The sequence below is a fragment of the Talpa occidentalis genome, unplaced genomic scaffold (assembly GCF_014898055.3).
Source record: "Talpa occidentalis isolate TD23 unplaced genomic scaffold, MPIMG_talOcc4v2.1 talOcc4.10, whole genome shotgun sequence".
In the NCBI taxonomy this organism is placed as follows: domain Eukaryota; kingdom Metazoa; phylum Chordata; class Mammalia; order Eulipotyphla; family Talpidae; genus Talpa; species Talpa occidentalis.
In genome coordinates, this window is record NW_023600993.1 from 28,058,369 (window position 1) to 28,073,052 (window position 14,684).

Here is a 14,684-nt window from a genome sequence, read left to right on the forward strand (position 1 = left end):
CCACATTGTGCCCTGGCTCCTTTCATGCATCTTGGCGGAAAGGAAAAAAGGTGAGACCATCAAGCTCACCTTGTCTGTGAATGTCTCTGTGCCTACATGTCATTGGATGCACCTTCACTTACCTCCCCAGTCTTCCCTGAACTGTCTGATTCCTCCTCTTTATCCTCTGAAGGCATGCCCTCAGGACAAATCTTCCGCCTCCTAGATCTGCTCCTGGGGTTTCAAGTGTCACCTTGTGCATGTCTGCCCTCACGTTTCAGGTCTGAATGGACATCGTCACTTGGACCTGGCATCTTAAACCTTTAAAATATTCAAAGAGGAACTGATTTTTAGATTTTCTTTTTTCCTTAGCCATAAAAATCATTAAAAATAAGCCAAAACAAAACACAAACCCCCTTGTTCTTCTTATACTCATTAACTTGGTGCCCTGTACTGCCATCCATCTGGTCACCCTGACCCAAAATCCTAAGGTTCCCCAGGACATTCAGTTGTCACAGCATCCTAGTCACACCACCTTGCCCCTGCCTCCCTCCTCACTCCATGTCTCTTTCCCACCAGAACTAGTATTATGGATTCTCTTTCCTCCATTCTCCTCTGTATAAATTAACCTGTCTGTTAAATTTTTCTCCCCTCCTCTAATACCTTCCATGACTCCCTAATGCTGAAGTATAACTCCTTACACTGGCATTTGAGGCTCTCACAAAAAAAAAAAAAGTCTATTTCTAAGATTCAGTTGCTGCTCCACTCTGTGCTCTATGGCCAGTGTGTGGGCAGCTCGTACTTCCTTGCACTTTCTGCACTCTGCACCCCATGGTGCTATGTCCTCTCCTCCACTTCAAACATCCTCCTGAATCACCTCCATTTGTCAAAATTCTATACATCTAACAAGCTCACCTCAGATGCTTCCCACACTCCGTCCCTTCCCTGGCGAAGCCTTCTTGAGAGCCTGCTCGATTCACACTTTCAGGACAGAGGTGCAGTACTCGTTTGTGCCACTTGTTACACTGCATGGTATTATCATCACTGAATATTGTCTCACTCTCCTCCAAATTAGCACATGTGTTCTTGTGGCTGAAAGCCATTGGCTTGAAATAGTTTATACAAGGTGATGTAGCACTGACCCTCAGGTCATGTTCATGGATTGAACTGAGTAGGGGCTGATTTATCTGAAGAAGAGAAGACTCAAAGGACAAGGGACTGGTTTCATATGTTGTACACATTTCCTGTGAACACATAGTCTGGTCCCCAGGAGGATAGAGCCCAGGCCAGCATCTGATGCCTCTTGGGAGAATACTGGGCCCACATATAGTGAGAGGTATCTTTGGGCAGTATGAGCTTTCCATCACATCTCAGGATTTAGGAAATTTAGCACTTTTTGTCTTGGCACTTCTTCCTTAGCCCTCCGGCTCTTTGAGTGCTAGGTTCACACACAGATGCTGTGACATTCTCGAAAAAGAACATGTTGGGCATTTGCTGCCACCTAGTGAAGGAAGGCTGGCTCAGCCTCTTGCTAAAGTCAAGCAGATCCTGTGATTTCCCCCCAGCAGCTGGCTCTATTAATACAACCCTGAAGACAGGGGACACTCTGGAGTCAACAGATGTGTGTTTCTGTACAGAACAGATTGCATCCAAGCCCCTAAATTGTAATCTGGATGGGGAAGACCATATCCTTCTAGATCTTCCTCTGCCTGCCTACTTGAATGCTGGTTAGTCATCATTTTCAGAAAAATTAGTAGGGATCTGTAAGATTCATAATCAGAGGCATCTTTAGGGAAACCTCAAACAGAACTGGCCATGACTCTAGAACTGGTGATTGTCACAAGGCTCTCTAAGCCCTGAACAAAGTCCCTGAGCCTCTGCCTCAAAGTTTTCTGGTTCTGAAACCACCTATTCCCCTTTCCCAGCTTGGCTCCATCAGGTGAGTGATCACACTCACTGGGATGTCCCTTCCTCGTTGAGTTAGTGAGAGGTACAGATGTACAGCAAGGAGCAGGGCAGAGTCTTGGATCTCACAGAATCCAGGTTGCTGATAGACATGCCAGCGCCCCCACCTGTCTAAAGGTGTAGAATTCCAGGGCTATTTCTGCAGGATTTTCCTCTACCTAGATTAGCACAATGTAAAGTCTTTGTCCAGTCTCTTTGGGGGTTGACAACCTGATATCGTATCAGATCTGGGGATCTCCAGTCTTTAGGGCAGTCATGGACTACACCTGAGGTCGGGTCTTTCTGCAGATTAAAATTGTTCTCTGGGCTACATTTCTAGGAGACATCCAGCCAGAACTGAGTGTAGGGCTCAACAGATGGCTATAATCACTTCTAACCATGTCTTATGGCTCCCATACCTGGGCTCCAAGTGTTGCTAAGAGGACACACTCTCCAAGGTGCCCACTGCAGACATTTTAGTCAGAATTAAGGGAGACTTTCTAATGGTGCCAGCCAGTGATGCACTGGATCCAGGAAGAGCCGGTTCACGGGATCTGATTGCGAGCCTCTCTCCCCAACTCCATATTCAGTTAACATCAGATGCTTAAAATCAGCCACAATAGCAGTATTCATACCACAGAAATCAGTAAATGCTGCAAATCATTTTTTTCCCTGAAGAGTCAACTGTTATACATTCATCAGCAAAACCACTGGCTCCAATCTTTAATCTCAAATAAAGCATCACATTAAACTATGACATACAAAACAAGGAATATTTTTAGTATACAATTTGAATGAAGTGTAAACTGAAAGTCTCATTTATTTATTTTTTTCCAAATTTATATAACAGAGATTGTAGCTGGTGAAAGATAGGGTGGTAATTGACAAACGAAGATCACATTAGGCTTGAAAATAAACCCCAAATATTTAATGTTGGTAAAAACAAATCTGCAATAAGCTGCTTATTTATTGGCAGATTTTGATTTTTCACTTAACATGCAAAATAGCTGCATGTGATAAAGCACATACTTGCATTGGGAAAAGCACGAGACAAAGTATTGGATATTGTACCTAGAAACATGGGAAAACACAATTTCAATTTTTTATTTTTTTTTTAGTTCTTGTTCTTTTATTTTGACATAATTTGAATTGTGTTTCCAATCCTAACATTAGTGTGCCCTCCACGGCACTCTCTAGTATGTTCTTACTTATTAAACACTACCAGATGTTAACAGCCTTATTTTGTATCTCTGCAAGAATCACTTGAAGTGAACACTGAAATATCATTTCTTTCAGTCAGAAAAGCACAATGGCCTGTTCCATGAGTCCACTGCTTGTTCTTCTACTGAGCTGTGGACCCCCAGTAGCTCAGAGCCTGGAGAGAAGGCTGTAAGGTAAGGGTGGATGTGATGGGCTCAGTCATAGTGGACCTTGCCCTCAGTTACCCCGGAGCTGGGCAAGTCTCCATTGCAGAGAGTCTGGAGAGCGGCTTGAGGTCTGCCTTCCAACAGACACCTGGTCACTTTCACCCTGTGATTTCGAAATGCCTTTTGAATAACAGCAGCACATCTTTCCTCTTCCTTCCTCTTCGTGGTGGTGATTATGGGTTCATATAACTTCTTGAAAGGGTTGGCCTCCATGAACTTCTCTTCCATCATTGCTTTCATGCTATCCAGGCCACTGGAGTCCCCGAGTACCCTTGCGGTGAAAGCAAAGAGAATATCCATGCAGTGGAGGCGATCTCCATCCACCATGGGCAAGTCCATTACTAGAAATTGAAATCTATTTGGCTTTGCCACACGCAAAGGTTCAGGAAGGGCATCAGCAAAATCAGAAAGGGCAGAATATTTGATAAACTGTGTTGCTTCCGGGTCAAACTTTTCCCAAACTTCATAGAATATTTCAAAGTCATCTTCACTCAAAGGGTCCTCACTTTCTTCAGTGGCTGTATTGAAGTTTTCCAGAATCACAGCAATATACATATTGACAACAATGAGAAAGGAGATGATGATGTAGCTGACGAAGTAGGCTGTGGCTATGGCAGAGCGGCTACAGTTCTGAATTTCGGGGTTACATTCAGGCGTGCCTTCTCGCAACATGGGTCTGAGGAGACTGTCCCAGCCTGCAGATGTGGTTATCTGGAAGAGACAGAGCATGCTACCAACAAAAGTTTGGAAGTTGAATATGTCATCAACGCCAGCCTCTAACTTCACATCACTAAAGCATTTCATACCAAAAATGGCATAGATAAACATTATCAGAAAGAGGAGAAGGCCAATGTTGAACAGAGAAGGAAGTGACATCATCAGAGCAAAAAGGAGCGTCCTGATTCCTCGAGCTGCCCGAACGAGTCTTAGGATTCGGCCAATCCGGGCCAAGCGGATAATTCTGAGGAGCGTCGGAGGAAAGGGAATGTGCTTCTTTCCCAAGGCAGTAACTATTGAACCTTAGCAGAAGGAGAAGTGTCAATCAATTTCAGCAAGCAGCAGTTGATGAATTCAGCCCCAGTTTGTCTCTCCTGCCTTGGCATTTCAGGACCATTTTTTTTATCAACACTTTGTAATTTATGCACAAAAGTAATAATTTTTTACTACTATTAGGGAATATATCTATCTATGCCTTAACTGGGAAGTAATTTCCAAGGGCATACAATTTTAGATGGGTTCCAAGGCATCTAAATTATTGAGACACTTAAAAAAAGGAAAGAGAATATGGTTTATAAAAGGCTATTTTGTGAGTTATCACATGCACTTGAAGTAAAATATTATGTTGGGTATTTAAGGTTACTTATGGGGTAACAAATATTAGTCTTCCATTTTTAAAGTGGATAAAAATGATGGAAAACAGATAAACTACAGATAGAATCTTTCAGATTAGAGTGCAAGGAGAAATTTCTACATCTGAAGGTTCACTGGAAACCTCAGCTGTCAATAGAAATTACAGAACCCCTAACCCCAACGTTCCTTATTTGTATAAAGGAATTAGAACATAGTAAGGATAGCACTGGAAGAATATGGTTTGAAGATGCTCATCTCTGAGCTGAAGCTGCCATGGACCTCTCACATTTGTCAATACATTCATTCCAAGGACTCCTGAGGTCAAACTCAAAAAGTTTAAGGTAGTAAACTGAAGAAATGTCATCTCAAGCAGAGGTGTCTACAAACAACTTAATATTTGGCCTAAAATGTCACCCTGTTCTTTCATTGCCTGTTATGCAGGCAAGTGATACAAGGATTTAAATCAACGCACATTTTGGCCCAAATATTGTAGAATGGCTGGAACATGCTTGCCTTGTGTAGACATGGCCTTGCTCTTGCTCTGAGGGTCCTCTGAGGTCATTAGGGGATGATGGGCAGTCAAAGTTATCTGCCATCACCTAATGACTAAAGAGAACTAGTTGATGACATACTTAATAACTGGTGCCAAAGAAGTCTAATTCATATGTGAATTGGGCAGTCAACCCTGTGGGATGTGGACTTTATTAAAGCATCCATTCAATAACAACCGGAGGAGGCTCATTTTAAAGGCCCACATCTTGTATGCATATTTCTTGCATAAACCCATAGTAATCTGTCCTTTCTCTGAGTTCAGTTCTATTAGACTGCGATCTGGTACTCAATTTCTCTATCTTTTTTTGACTCAATATAGTAAGTCTGAATATCTCAACTGGTTTAATTAAAAGCAGGCTTCAATCCTAAAGATTCATTTTGATTGTACTGGTTTTATATTCTCTAAAAGTTTAACCAAGAGGTTGGGACAATGTAGAGGCTAAGTGTTGGATGGCAGACCTCCTGGCAAAGGCATGTAAAATGCTGCCAACATTGATGAGTAGGATTTGACTTAATATATGGATTGTTTCATTCATTGTAGCAAAATGTCATACAGTGTTATGAGTGTAACTATAATTGCCTGGCAGTTGTCAAAAATCAAGGAGAGATATTTCCTCAAACATGCAAAGTCTGGCACTGCCAGGGAAGAGTTCAATGAATAGTGGAATAAGTGAGTGTTTCTTTGCAGATTAGAGGGCGAGTTCTTTAAGCTTTCAGAGGACTTCCTCAGACTCATCCCATCACCATTTTTTAACTTTATTACTGTTGTCAATTTCACCAGGACTTGTGATTGGAGTTAATAAATATTGAAGTGTATCTTACATAACTGTAAGTACGTAGAAGGGTATATTGCTAAACTTTATCTACATAAAATTCATGGCTTAGAAACCATAACAAACTGAAATTGCTTGCTAAAACATCTGCATTGCTATCATGAAGAACCAAAATATTTTGATCTAACTTAGATGCTAATGCATGCTTTCCAAGAAAGCACAAAGCTTCCACTTGCAAAATCAGTTGTCTTTGTCTTTGTTGCTTTTTGAACTATAAGTAGGGCCCAGGGGCATTTTCACATAATTATAAAATGTCAAATTATCAATTTAATTAAAGCAGGCTTCAAAAATCCAGAGTAAACTCTTATGGTTTTGCCATTGAAGAATTTAATTCCAGAGTTGGTGTGTGAGTGTGTGTGTATGTCTGTTTGTGTTTTATAAAGAGGCTTTTGGCAATAATTCTCTTCTTTATTCCTTTTCCTCCCATTATAGTTCATCCTGCCTATGGTTGAGGAAATAGACTGGTTACATAATGAGACTGGTTGGTTAACAGGTGTATAAGTAGTTGACACAAGTATAGTTCACACTGTGGTCTATGTTAACGTGGATTCTAGAAAAAAGAGAAATCACTGCTTGCCTTATGTCACACTTTTGAACCACAATCTAGATTGGGCCATAGAGGATTTGTATAGGAGGTAAGGGAAGATCCTGCAATGTCACTGTAATCTGGCATTCTCATGGACTTTGAATTAAGGAAAAAGATGGAAACTAAATGTCAAATCCTTCAAACTATAGTATGTGCATTAGGGTTTATAGTTGCATGGGAAAAGTACAACTTTGACTTAATTACCTGGGTAACCCAGGTACTTGCCCCAAAACTTTCAGTCATCTTAATTTTGTCTATCTCTATTGAATAAATGATCCACATAATTATTTAACTCTATTTCAATTGTGTATACAGTCAAGGGATGGAAATTATTTTCCATATCCTAGCAACCTTCAAGTAGAGAATGGTATTAGTTCACCTATGTTTTTGGAAACCACGGCAAGCTTAATTTGTTGTTTTATGGGTAGTCAGAACATATTTCCTAATGATACTATTCACAAATTTACTTTTGGCTTTCATATCAAAGTTCCTCTGGCTGCCGATTTTACTTACTAACAATAGAGAGGACCACAACCACACAATCAAATAAATTCCAGCCATTGGTGAAGTAGAATTGCCTCAAAGCAAAGATTTTGATGAGGCACTCAAATGTAAAGATGACCACAAAGGCCAGGTTGAGATGCTCAAGGGTGGATTCTACATGGTCAGACTGATCATGTGACTCAGCCATCATGAAAACCATGTTGAGGAGAATGAAGCTGATGATGATGACGTCAAAGAATTGGCTTGTCACGATGTCGAACACAAAACCCTGGAATTTGTTCTGAAGGAGAAAAAAGAGGAATAATTGATCATTTTGAGTTGCAAGAATTAGATCACATGCATCAAAAAAGCACATTCATACAACAGAATTTGTTCTCTCACAATTAAAACAGTCTTGAAAAATTCAGAGATTCTTTTAAATGGCAAGAAACTCTTATATGTATTTTTCATTTAAATTTAATTGGATAATTGGTTTTTTTTAATTTTTATTTTTTATTTTTAAAGATTTATTTACTTATTTATACAAGCACTAGGTATAGTCAGAAGCGCGGGAGGGTGAGAGAATCCACCAGAGCCAGGGTGGGGAACAGAACGGGCAGACCGACGAAATACACTGCTGAGGGGAGCAGCGGGTGCGGCAGGAGATGTCTGTGTGCCATGTGGGACCCTCGCCGGGGGCGGGTGATTGAACCGGCGCTCCAGAGGCTGCAGGCAGCTTCGCAGCCCAGCGCTCAACTGCTGCACCACCAGGGGAGGCCCAGATAATTGGTTTTAAGTTGATTAGGCTACGCCTTTAATTCCATTTTAAAACAAAAAATGTAAATAAAAAATTCTTAGAAACAATATAACTTTGATGTGATTGATGATGCTATTTTACTGAAATAAAACATCCCATGTTGGATTTAATAATAAAAAAAATGAACCTTGGTCTGTATATTTTGTCTGTTGCTGTATTTTGAAATCAATAATATCCATGCAGAGAATACCTACTCACACAATTATTTTGAACAACACGAAATTAACATCTCCAAGATTCCATCAGTACATTCAGAATTATCACATCTAATACTTAGACAAAGCTCTGTATTCAAGCAATTCTGAATGCCAATTTTCAAATTTTTGTTCACTTGAAGATTAGGCTATATAAATGGGAAACTGACCCAATGATGACTAAAAAATGGAAGCAGAAAAATGGATTATTTCATATTATTATTGATGGTGAACTTGCATATTGGTTTATACACAGATGGCTAAACTGCTTCACAAAGTGAGTATTTGCTAATTGCTCTAGTGCAGGTCATGAAATCTGCATGTTTAACCCACCATGTGCAATGAATTGACTCAATTATTTCGCTATTTCCTTTAATCTAACTGCTATGAAGTACTACTTTGTTCTTTACCTAATGGGAAACTGTCCTTAAATACAAACTCAAATACTGATATTAAGTGGCATCCTTGATTACATATTGGTTGTTTTACAAAATTTATATATATATATATTAGATTATTTTATATCATATTACCACCTCTCAAAGTATGCATATACTGCTGTATTTAAAAAACTCACAGATCCCTAGGAGTTCCTGTCTAGATCCCCTAGACATTTGTTATGGTAATTTGGGCAAAGGATGAAGTTGGTTTGTGATGGTAACAATGGAGAAAGACATAAGTATTTATGTTTAAGAGTTAATGTGGAAATAGAAACAGAAGTCAGAGAGTATTTGAACCGAAAAAGTTAAAGCTGAGACTGTCATTTTCACTTGGTGAGCCATTCAACCCACCAGAGAGCAGAGGATGGACACTTTAAAGGAAGATGATGAAATCATCTTAATCACGATGAGTTTGAGGTGTTAGTAGGGCATCCAGGGAGCCATAGCAATACTGATATGAATTAAAACTATAAGAGCAAACTATATAACTTAGGAGGAGCAGGGGTGTGAGAAGAATGCAGGTAGGGATAACACTGAAGGGGTTTATACATAATTTGGTATCTTTCAAACTTTGAGCTGGGAACCCTCAAACCTAATCAAAGAATCTGGATAAGAAACTTGAAAGTCTCTGTAGGGAAGAGGAATGAGGGCTGAGAATAAATAAACATAAGCACTAATCTTATAGTTCAACTCAAATATTTAGACAAATGGAGATGACAAGCATAAGTTACCGACAGTGATAACTAATCAAAAAACATTCTATGTCACTCTAGAATGTACAATGACTCCTGTACCATAGTGTCATTTTTAAACTCAGTAATGAAGTCACCCTGTGGGGTTGCTTTAGGAAGAATCAGAAATGGATTCCAATTCCTTGCTCTACTGTTGGGAATAAAATGTGTCACTTTACAGAAGCAGGTTTTTAGAGATTTTTAAAAATTTGTGAGGAAGTAAAAGTGTGATGTGAGAGCCAACAGCTGATTTGAAGTCTCAACTCAAAGTCATGAACATCTGAGGATATGAGGTTGGATTTGTCTCATGCAACACTGCTCTCTGGAACACAGAAGATTAATGTGAAGCATTAACTGAGGAGATGACTTGGCTGTTGCAATCATTCATTGTGGAGCCTTGATTGCCGAGCTGTAATTACACAAGGCAGGTTGTGGGGTGTCACCTGCTCCCATATGAGCCATATAACAAACATGCTATACTCAAGGAAGGGAGGTGGCAGCTTCCCTGTGGTGCAGCAGTCCACGCCAACTTCAAGCTCACCTTGTAGCCTACTATATATCCAGGGCAGAGGAGAAGCTTAGAAGCTTAGAAGCCTTCGTGAAATAAACTGGTAAATATGTGGGAACATCGTGTGTTTTGTGAGTTTCAGTTAATTCCTAATCTGTGACCAACTAGTATTTTAAGGCACTGATAGTACAGCATTCATATGTAAATAAAAATTCACTTTGTCTCTTTAGTTGGCTCAAGTTCAAATAGGAACTTCAAATTAGTATGAGAAAATGAGATTGGTACAAAAGCTACATTTGACTTAGATAAATTGAAATTCGACATACTATTGACAGCTTAAACCTCCCCAAATATAACTTTATCATTAAATCTCTTCATCAAAAATTCTTCATTGTGTACATTCTAAACACCTGGCCCCGGCATGCACAAACATTTTTAGTGCAACACAAATGTTTAAACCTAGTGGGATGTACTCTGTCTGTGCCCTAAAACATAAGTCTCTCATTCAATAAACAATTACCATGCACATTTGTTATGCCAGGCTCTATTCTGAGTGCTGGGAATAGTAGCAAATTAAATAAATATTTGATAAATTTGGGTCTACTGTTCAAATGAAAATATTCATATTCTCTACATGCTTCAGATCTCAAGCCCCTTTTTCATTTTGCTTTCTCCAACTTTTTGGCTCCCAACAGCCCTTTCTGCTTTGAAGTCTTCAAACGCACTTGTCAGAGCTACCAACTGTGCCTGTTGTACTACTTTATAATGTAGTGCTACCAAATCCCAGTTCCTCAACTAGACTGCAACACCAAAACAGCTTTGGGAGTCGTTTCTATCTTGGTACCTGGTAAAATAGGATTCACAGAGAGCAAGGTTTAGCAAAATATGACTGCTGGCCCACTGCCTGTTTTGGTGTAGCCTGTGAACTCAGAATAGATTTCACATTTTTCAATGTTTGGGGAAAAACTCAAGAGATTTTGACATATGAAAATTATATGAAATGCAAATTTTAGCCTCCATAAATCAGTTGTATTGGAACATAGCCATGTACATCTGTTCTAGATCATTATTGGCTGCTTTTGTGCAGTGATGGCAATGTTGAGTAGTAGCAGCAAAGACCATGTGACCTTCAAATTCTGAAATATCTACTGGCTGACCCTTTACAGAAGAAGTTTGTCAACTCCTGATATAGAAAGTTTATCATAAGTCCTTGTGAAGTGGAAGTGAAGAGGCATGACTTCAATTTCACGCCAGAAAATGTTGATAAAAGATAGTATAAATACATTTTAAATTGGTCAAGATTAAGTTAAAACAAACTGCTAAGTTCACGTCATTGCAGTGAATATATACTAAGCACATATTGTGCACTCACTAAAGAGAAAATTAAAGCTGTTTCCTAGACTCTTGCTATTGAATCTGACTGTCTAATTTTTGTAAGGCCTTGTGCCAAACACCAGTATATCTGGGTTTTATTGAGTTCTTAGATAATGTCTGTAAATTTAAAAGGAAAGGAGAATAGCATTGCAGACATCTGCGTTTCTCATAACTACTTAATGGATCCATGTATTTAAAATCAATCAATTGTTCTTACCAGAGGTCTTGGGATTGGCTTTTGAGGTTTTTTGGATCCCAGTTTTTTCATTGCATTATAGTATTTCTTCTGTTCTTCTGTCAAAAAAATATCTTGGCCACCTAAGTATTTGAAGAAGATGAGAGCTAATTATCATTAACAGTTTTATGAAAACAAGTTCAGCATTTTAAGAAATAGTTTTAAAGCTATATTAGCATTCTTAAAATTCTAATGGGAAGCAAAAGCAGCTGGACTCAGGGAGGACTGCAAGGAAACAAGATTTAAATTATAGAATAAGGAAAAAATAAGGTTAATTTTAACCTTTATAAAATAAACAGAGATCATAAATTCTTTGTAAACATCAACAGAAATTTTATAAAAATGAATATATTTCAGCTTACATAAATTGAAGTAGAATGAAACAAAAATAGAAATGACTAACAAAAATGTGCCCAAAATTATATAGTTATGTAAATGCCTGACAAAATAATGAAAAAAATTTTAAATCCCACAAAGTGGTAACTGAAAATTTTCTAAACAAATGAATACATATATCACTATTACATATTTTATGATGTAAAATATGTTCAGAGTCATTCTCAGAAAAAAAAAGAGTTTTGAATGTTTTCACTACTGAGCAAGAAAGAATATAAAGCCGAACTAGGATTTACATTTCTGCACAGTTGGAGAAGAAACCATATCTAGAAATGCTGGATTAAGTAGAAAAGAACTCTTTTTGTATGTATAGTTGAACTTTATGCAAAAGTAAGGAAACTATTTAGGGTCTGTAAACCAAGAACAATAATAAAGAGAAGAGTAAAGAACAATAATAAAGAGAAGAGTAACAGCTTTTGCTAATCTTTATGAAACCTAAACTCTTAGGCTTTAATAATCACAAGGGGTAATGGAAAAAAAGTCATTGGGCTTATGTCAAGGTCCCTTCATGAATGCGGGACTCTGTAAGCATTACCAATGAAAACATGAAGAAGAAAAAAGAATGTGTGTATTGGCAATGGAAGACAAGGAAAGTGTCTCTGTCTGTACTATGGGTTATCACATTCTTCCCTGATAATTTGCGAATACAGACCTACTTTGAAGGTGTGAGGGTTTTCATTTACATTGCCAGTGTGAACTAAAAGTGCAGAGCCCAAGGACAATCTTTTGAACAAATGGTATTGGGAAAACTGGATATCCACAGGCAAATGAATGCAGTTCCTAACAACACATACAAAAATTAACTCAAAATGGATCAAAGACCTAAATGTAAGATCTAAAATAATAAAAGCTTTATAGCACTAGGCTCAGCAATGATTTCTTTTCTCCAAAATCACAGGTAACAAAAGAAAAAATAGACGAATTGGATTTCACAAAAATTTAAAGATTTTATTCATCAAAAGACACTATCAAAAAGGCAACCCTTAGGATGAGAAAATATTTGAAAATCATATATCTGATAAGGGAGTAATATCCAGATTATATAGAGAACTTCTAAAACTCAACAACAATTAAACAATGCCTTTCAAAAATGGGCACAAGACTTTGATCAGGCATTTCTCCAATGATGATATACACATGGCTAAAAAGCATATTAAAAGATACTAATCATCACTAATCATCAGGGAAATGCAAATCAAAATTACAAAACCTCCTCATGCCCATTAGAATTGCTACCATAAAAAAATACCAAAAACAAACATGAGAATATAGAGAAATCAGACTCTGTGCACTTTTGATGGAAATGTAAAATGACACAGCTGTGATGGAAACAGTATCTTGATTACTCAACATACTGGGCACACATACAAAAGAATTCTAGGTATGGTCTCAAAGACATATTTGCACACTTCTGTTCATAGTGGCATTCGTCACAATAGCTAAAATGTAGAAGCAACCCAAGTGTCCATCAATGGATGAAAGGATGAACAAAATGTGATGTATATGTATTTATAATATACATAATAGAATATTATTCAGCTTTTAAAAAGGAGTATGATACAATAAGTATCATAAGAATATTGATGAACCTTGAGGATATTATGTTAAATGAATTAAGCCAGTCACAAAAAAGACAAATACTATATCATTTGACTTATATGAGGTTTCTAGAATAGTCAAAATCCTAGAGAGAGAAAAGGGCTGAGAGGAATGATAATGGAGAACTACTGTTTAATGGGTACAGAGTTTCATGTTTACAAGATGTAAGTTACGAAGATGAATGGTGGTAATACTTGTACAACATTATGAATGCATTTAACACCAATGAATAGAACACTGAAAGTGGTTACGATGGTAATTTTATGTTATCTGTATTGTACCACAGTAAAAAAAAAAAAAAAGAAGAAGAAGAGGAAGAGGAAGTAATATAGCTCTAGAAGTTAACCAGGTTGTTTCAGGATGCCTGGTATGCATTATGACAGTATTGATAACTATTATTCTGAGACTGTCACATGTGTGGGTAGTGGGTAAAGAAAATGAGTAAGTATGGAAATGTTTAATGCTATCATCTTATCTCCGGTTCCCATGAGAAACTTTGTTGGTGTGAAAAAAGGAGATACAAATGTATCAGAGAAGAGATTAAATAAAAAAAAATTATAGTCTTGAATTTGCATGATCAGCCTTCATACTTCCACATATATATATATTTTGTAGTTGTAAATTTGAAATAGCTCTGTTACTGAAAGAGCACAGAAAACAATCAGCATTCCAGATTGTGGTCTTGTAATACCATCTCCTTTAACAAACCCAGCACTTTTTAGAGAGATGCCTGATATCAGATGTGGGGCAGGAGAGTATGATGTAGGCCTAAAACATCTTGCCCTTCTCAAGAGCATGAATGTCATCAGATGGGAGTGTCTTTATTTGAATATGCTTGGAAAAGAACCAAACTTTCATATAAATCATCCAACCAATAATAAAGGAAAGAATGAATAAAAAATATTTTAAGAAAAAGACTCAAATGTTGACATTAATGAATTAACTAGTTAGTTAACATTAGCTGACAAGTTTAAAGAATTCATATTAGACATTTTAGGTATGATAATGGAATTGTAGTTATGTTTAAAAAGAGATATATTCTGAAATACCTGTGGATGAAATGGTGGGATGACTGTGATTTGCTTATAAAAAAAAATCTGGTGGCAAGATTGGGTAAGGACATAGATGGCAAAATGATCTTCTTAAGTCAACAGATGTTGTGCTGGGCATTTTAGGTTCATTTTAGAATACTCTTGTACATGTTTGAAATTTTCTGTAATAAAATGTAAACCAAAA

At 37.7% G+C, this 14,684-nt stretch overlaps 1 protein-coding gene across 1 annotated transcript in view; it reads right to left on the minus strand.

Annotated features, from left to right (window-relative positions):
* Positions 1 to 3,046: 3,046 nt before the first annotated feature.
* The window catches only part of SCN11A (sodium voltage-gated channel alpha subunit 11), a 117,916-nt gene continuing 106,278 nt past the window's right edge, over positions 3,047 to 14,684 (minus strand). The window contains exons 26-28 of the mRNA XM_054693188.1: positions 11,436 to 11,540; positions 7,185 to 7,455; positions 3,047 to 4,369 (exon numbers count right to left, since the gene is read on the minus strand). Coding sequence (XP_054549163.1) covers positions 3,339 to 4,369; positions 7,185 to 7,455; positions 11,436 to 11,540 — 1,407 coding nt within the window. The 3' untranslated portion in view covers positions 3,047 to 3,338. The remainder of the gene's footprint in view (positions 4,370 to 7,184; positions 7,456 to 11,435; positions 11,541 to 14,684) is intronic.